Below are 7,159 nucleotides of genomic sequence, written 5' to 3'. Positions count from 1 at the left end.
TGCTAAGACTTCCCAACAATGTAGCTTACTCTCACTCTCATAACATACTTCAAGTAGTAATCAATATCACCCACTAAAACCAACAAATAATCCCACATTTAACATTTCCCACACGATAATATATACATTATCAAACCCTCATATCCAAAGTGATTATGGAAGCCCAACCCAAACTCGGCTACTTAGTCAAACCTATATCCTCAAATCACATCTCACAAACTCTGTAAACATGGTCAACAGGGTACCAACTATACTAAGGAGGTAAGGAGTGATAACGGAATAGAGAAACAGTAAAACATTTCTGAGGGGTGCATGCATCTGACAAGTTAGGAAACTAAGGAGTCAGACCGTAAAGATAACGGTTGACCAAAAATAGGAGGTATTCGAGTTAAGAAGATATCTCGGGCAAGAAGAAGATACGTAAAATTTGGCATAAAGACAAGGTTCAACGATCGTTAAAGAGAAGGAAAGGAGAATAGAAGCGGCACGATGAAAGGGTTCCCGCTTACCGAACACTCATCAAAGCTTATGACCGATATGATAAGGTTACATCACTAAGGTGCTCAACAAAGCCCCAAAAGTCTACCAAATTATAAGACTAACAAGGATTCCACAATGGTAGGTATTCCTCAACTCAATTGGTTCTAAGAGCCAAAATCAATTCACCACACAAATTCATTTGTTACCACCCATGACCCAAAGTATCTTCTTTACAATTCTCGTCCTTGAACTTCACTTACTATGTCATCCCCAAGTGTATCATCTCACCACTTAATACTTCTAGTCTCCGATACCATAAATTGGAATCACATCCTTGAACTCACGAACTACATCGAACAACATTCCACCATAATTCCCAAATCCAGATATGATTACTAAGGTTAACCACGTGTTCTCAAATTTCGAAAGGTCACCAAGGCTACTCTATACTAGATTTGGTCAACTTAAAAGGTTTAACAAACTAATTAATCCCAAAGTACAATACCAATCCATTAAGCAACATCAATGTCCTATTGTATTCCTTTCAAGGCCTACAAGGATTAGGGCTAACTATCATACCTTTAATTCTCCACAAGAAATATCGAGACTCTCAAATGAAGTAGCTTAGGTTCATTCCATCTTATGTGCTAAGGTAGTACCCATGCTCAATCATCTATAACAAACAAGCTCTCATTAGTCACAAATCCCAAGGTGTTTCTCAACTCACTAGGCTCCCATATCAAACACAACTAACAAGACTAACCAAAGGATCTCAAGTTATATTCTCCTATACAACTCAAACCTTAAACAATCAATTTCTCAACTCGTCCACGCCCTCCAATGATACATTCACTCACCCCAACGTACGAGGCCCAGTTAAAAACATTCTCTCAAAACCGGGTTCTCTTGACCGAGGGCACTATCCAAATGGAATAAAAGGAAGGTGTCCTCAAGGACCCTCATTAAAAGAAGAAAACGAACCAAGGATGAATCGGGAGAAAGAATAGAAGAATAGTTACCTAGGCGAGCGAAGAGGAATTAGAAAGACGAATAGGCAACGAGACTGAAATAAAGGATAAAGAGGCACCAAAAGAAAAACAAAAGAAGTTTTAGGGAGAAATGGGAAGGAGGAAGAGAAGGAGCTTGTTGATTCTCACGATTTTGTTGGTTTTGGAAAATTTGAGTAAGAACTATTAAGATAGCATCATCAATTCTTCTTGGCGGATCCATCATACAAAAGAGAAAATTAATTAGTACCTAACAATTAGCAATCACAAACAGACTACCACATAAAATCCTAATTCTACCCATCCTACCCTTCTCTCAAGTTTATTATTTAAAGGTCAAGTGATTCTAAGTGGGGTGCACAAACGTGCGTCGGGAGCAATAGGCTCTGATACCAACTGTGACACCCTTAATTCTAGCCTTAAAATAATTACGTAATTCTACAGAAAAACTGGTAGGATATGTTTGTAAATGGTTCAACTAGTCAAAACCCGCAATTTCAAAAAAAAAATTCTAACTAAACCATTCACAACCAATCCAACTCAAGAAGTCCAACATTCCCGAAAGCGGGTGCCAAAACCCCGCAAAAGCCGATGAACTACTTTACATGCCATAGCTAAATAGAAAGTAGAAAGATACAAACCCAAAATAGAAAAAGGGAGACATATGTCCCTTCAAATTATATACAAACCAAAAGTTAAAAGGTTATTTACATAACCAAAAGATTAAAGGTTTCTACAAAAGAAAACCAAACTAGGTCCAAAGTTCCTTGCTCACTAGCTCGTCTGTGACCCCCAACAAAGCATCAACAACCCACAATCGCATTTTATACAAACACGAAAGCCACAATTCAATGGGGAGTAACTTCGAGTCCTCCCAGCCACGAATCGTCAAAATTAATGTAACATGTAATGTAACATGTAAACAATTTGATAAACCATTTACTTATCATGTATTCTAACAAATGACCCCTAAACTGACCAAACTAAACTATCATGTGAATCATATAATTCAAATAGTAATCCAAACTTTATCAATCAGAACCGGCTTACATCTCACCTATTACAGTTCATAAAATCACCATACAAGAAAGGGCAATATATCAAAGACAGGCATAAGTTCTTAGTACGGTCAATAGTCACTTTGTAACTCGAGTCTATACCACGAGGTAGGGAAGGTAATCGAACCGGTATCTTGGCTGAGCGGTTAATATTAATAAAACATGGCCAAGAGACAACACAACCCTAGCCTAAAATCACAGGACCTAGACATGCGGATACACACCACCGCACCCAAGACCCACAACTTTTTTTTAAAACAAAGTGAAGTGAGTACCCTAAGGACACCACCGAAGGGTTGGCTAGTACTTAAGCTGACCCCATACTATCAAAATAAGTACCTGAGGTCATGCCCCAACTTGGATATAAATCCACTAGTCAGGAACACAAAGGCTATCAAGCAGTGAACATGTACTCGTCAGAGACTATAAAGACCTATCTATGATGAAGGCCGAAATACTCAACTAGGACCTAGTCCCAGCTAGTCCCAGCTTGAATACTTTAGCCCACACCACACACGACTCACCACACAAGTCAATTAAGACACCCACTTAACCATAAGAGGGCAAAAAGTCCTACTTACCAACATAAAATCTAATATTCTATCATGTGAAAGGCTATATACAGCATACAATCCAACAGAATCCTCAATACTAATTTCTAATTCTAACAATAGTAATCATATTAAAGGCTTCAGGGAATCTAGGGCCATTTCTACAATACAAGACACTATTAAATTCAATAAGCTATACATGTGAACTTAAAGCTTGATAAATGGCCTAAAACAAGAAAAAGGCCGATTATCTAAATCATTCAACCGAATTTTTACCCGCAACCCCAGCCTGCGGCGAGTGCACGGGTCAAATTGCCGACCAATCACTCAATTAATCGACATCGCATCGAAAAGGGACTAAGGCTCGGTTTTGACAATCAACAAAACATTACAATTATCGCTATAAAATTCATTTTGAGCCTATGAATTACAATTTCATTTTGTAAACTATCCTAACATGTGATAACTATTAATATAAGCACAATTTTACCATTAACATATTTTTTTTTACTAGAATGATTCAATTCAAATTACTACCCATTTGTTACTTATACTAATCATAACATTAATCAACCTAAAATGATGAACAAAGCTTGGAAAACCGCGAAACAAGCAACGGACCGACCGGGCCAGCCGTGGCTGCCACGCCTGCGGCCGCCACGCTTGCCCGTCACCCTATTCCTCTTTTTTTTTTCCGTTTTTTCTTCATTTTAACTCGTTTTAACATCATCTAATCATTAATTAATCGTTCCATTACTAATATCCTAACTTAAACTAACCAAAAGGCATAAATTAAGCATGCATGCAACCATATTTTAACATGTGAAAATTATTACTTAAACCAAAAATCACAAAACATCCAAAACAACAAAGATTGTGACGATAATCCGTCGAGTAACTCGAAATATGTTACCTTAAGCTAGAAAAAAGAGCAATTAGCACCTCAAACCCAAACCCTAACTAGCAACTATCCGCTATCTTCAATAATATACGAGTCCCCAAACTCGTCTTCCAATCCTTTACCTAAATAAACAATAAAAACACAAAGATAAGTACATAAAACCGAATTTCCGAAAATTGGTCTTAAAACAACTTCAAGAAAACTGAAATTAGAACATACTAAGTTGTAGATCTCGGCGAGGGGATTCCGGAAAGGTAAATTTCGTGAAAATCCGATAAGAAACGAAGGAATTATGGCCAAAACAGCTTGAATTTGTGAAAAATGTGTTTGGTTTGTTTATCATAAGGTAGAAGATGAAGTTAGAGGAAGAAAAATCAGAAAATAGAAGGGGAAGGGGCTGACCCGCGGGAAAGGGAATAGGAAAGGAGAAGAGCGGGATTTTTAGTCGGGATTTTTACGAGTCGGGTTTGACTTGTTTCAATAATAATTAAATCCGTAAGTCAAACGCAAATTCCGTCAAGACCAAAGTTCTTAAACACGAGATTACAATAAAATTGAGTATTCATACGACCCATTTCCAAATTCGTTTACCCAACGTTCAAAAGAATTGTCATTCCCCCCGATACGCCCTTATTTCGAAATAAAAAGTTTTACACGGTTTAAACTATTTTTAAACATCTCGAAACTATCAAAATAAATACTTTTCTTCAAAATATAATAAAATTATATTTCTTTGAATTATTTTTACTTTAAATACATTAATGTCAAATTTTACTTGATTAATTAATTAATTTCGAAATATATTAACGGTCCGAAATTACGGGGCGTTACAATAGCCATCATGATTGCTGTATTGGTTTGATCTAGCGGAGTTTCTTCATTTTGGATCTCCTCTGAGTCTGTTTCTTTTCCTGCTTTGGACTTTGGTGGAGTAGGGATACCAAAGTTGGAGAAATCAATGTTTCTGATAATTGAGGAGAATGGTGTGGCAGGTTGAACTTTAAATTTTGATCCTGGAGTTTTCTCTCCCAGCCTTAGTTTCAGGCTGGACTCTGATTCCTTTAATTTTGCAACTTCAGCTTCAGCCTGGGCCATTTTCTGTTTCAGCTGTTCCGTTTCCAACAATTGTTGTTGGGCGGCAGCCAGTTGTTGTTCAATGCTATCTCCTGTCATTTCTCAAGTTTTTGTGTTATTTGGTTTTTGGGTTTTAATTATTTTTGAGCTAGATGCCCCACGGTGGGCACCAATTGTTTTAGCAGGGATTTCACTGAGCAGAAACGTTCTGCCATGGGAATTAAGAAGGGGTGATCTAACTCAAATAGTTTGCCTGACTGATATTGCCAAGTAAATAAATAAGTAAAAAGTAAGGACACAAAGATTTTATACGTGGAAAAACTTTGGGAATAAGGGAAAAAACCACGGGCACCAAGCCAGGAGAGATTGTTACTATGATTTTGAGTAGCCTGACAGAGTATTTATATATCAGGTGTGACAGGTTAAGGATATTGCTTAATTATATTTTGAATACAAGAATTGGAGTGATAGTACGAGTATGCAAGTGTCTCTTCTGTTTTTGTCTTCTCTTCTATTTATAATAGCCTCAAGAGCGGTTTTTCCAAGCTTGTTTAGGGTTTCCTGGTAAATAGGACTCGTGCCCTATTTACCCGGAAGTAGTTGATTGACTTCTTCAGCATTTTAGCCGTTACTCTTGACCCTTTCTTTTATTTTCTTCTTTTGAATAAGTCTTCCTTGTTTATAAGGGCTTTACTTATATGGCCTGATCATGCTTTCCCTATCACCCGTCCATCTTTGATGGTGTTACCCTTATGCCTGACATGGTTTTCTTTCAGGCCAGGCCTAGTAGTTGCCTGTCTTGTGCTTCTCTCCTGCTTGGTGCCTATCTATATACTCTCAGTGTCTGACGTTAAGTATTTCCTGTTCAAGTATTGGCTTTAAACATTGCCTGGTCTTTATCAGGCCAGGCAGGATAATTCTGGGCCCAACAACTTACACTGTTTGTAACATTAACACTTACATGATGGCCTTAGCTGATGATCCAGGTACACGTAAAGCAAGCTGCAGTTGTACACTATTTGAAAGAACCGGCATTCTATGCCGCCATATAATATGGATTTTTTCCGCAAATGGGATGAAGACTATACCAGACGATTATGTTGTAAATAGATGGACGAAAGAGTATCTCCGATTAAGGATATTCAATTGTAATGGTGAAGGGACAGACAACATGGAAATCAATGATGAAAAACAAATTGCAATGTCAATAATGTGGTCGGAGGTTCATCGGACTTTAGGGCTCCTTCGAGGCAAAGGTGTGACTGATCTTGAAAGCTTCTCCGCTATAATTAGGGGATTTAAGGATACGCTATCACCTTTAGGGGAAGTGTTGAATAAAAATCAACAAATAGAGAAAATTTTGCATTGTACGGCCAGTGAGGTAGTGACGATATTCCTACCTAAGAACTCGAAAAACAAGGGTAGCGGTGTTGTCAGCCTAACAAAAGCACTGGCCTTGGCTAGAAAACCCAAACGCAAGTGTAAGAATTGCAAGATAATGACAAATCACGACAAGAGGAACTGCCCTAACCCTTTTTCAGCACACACACCATTGTGCGAGGGTTTGTCTGACCTAGAAGAAGATGAAGGAGAGAAGGAGGAAGAGTTGGAATCGGAAGAAGAATAGATGTCACAGCAGTGATAATGTAGCTTTTGTATTTTGAATGTGTAACTTTAAACTTTGATGTGCTCTCACTATAACGAGGGATTAGGAATTGGTCTCATGGCAGCATCACTTTGAACTGCTGTTGGTGTAACTTTGAGTAACAAATTTACCCAGTCAAAGCATCGGAGTTACACTGTCATAAGACTAAAATATCTCTGTTTTATTGGATTGCCAAACATTGTGTTACTTGAACTTATTTGAATTGACAAAGGTATTTCAAGTAACATTTACACGTATGATTAAATCAACTCTAACCCTACCTTACACATTCAATGAAACTTTCATGTGTATGACACATTTATACTTTCAGTGTGTTAACATTTAAACTTTCATGTGTATGACACATTTATACTTTCAGTGTGTTAACATTTAAACTTTCCGTGTGTTCACATTTACACTTCACATCTCATCACATTTACACT

The 7,159-nt window shown here is 37.6% G+C and overlaps 1 protein-coding gene across 1 annotated transcript; it reads left to right on the top strand.

The window, feature by feature from the left end:
• The first annotated feature begins 6,035 nt into the window (after nt 1–6,035).
• Nucleotides 6,036–6,698, top strand: LOC141620764 (protein FAR1-RELATED SEQUENCE 1-like). The gene has a single exon (XM_074437552.1). The coding sequence runs from the start codon at nt 6,036–6,038 to the stop codon at nt 6,696–6,698; it is 663 nt and encodes a 220-aa protein (XP_074293653.1).
• The last annotated feature ends 461 nt before the right edge of the window (nt 6,699–7,159 follow it).

Source organism: Silene latifolia, chromosome X (assembly GCF_048544455.1).
Source record: "Silene latifolia isolate original U9 population chromosome X, ASM4854445v1, whole genome shotgun sequence".
Lineage (NCBI taxonomy): Eukaryota > Viridiplantae > Streptophyta > Magnoliopsida > Caryophyllales > Caryophyllaceae > Silene > Silene latifolia.
Note: the sequence above shows the minus strand (reverse complement) of the source record. Positions and strands in the feature narration are given on the sequence as shown.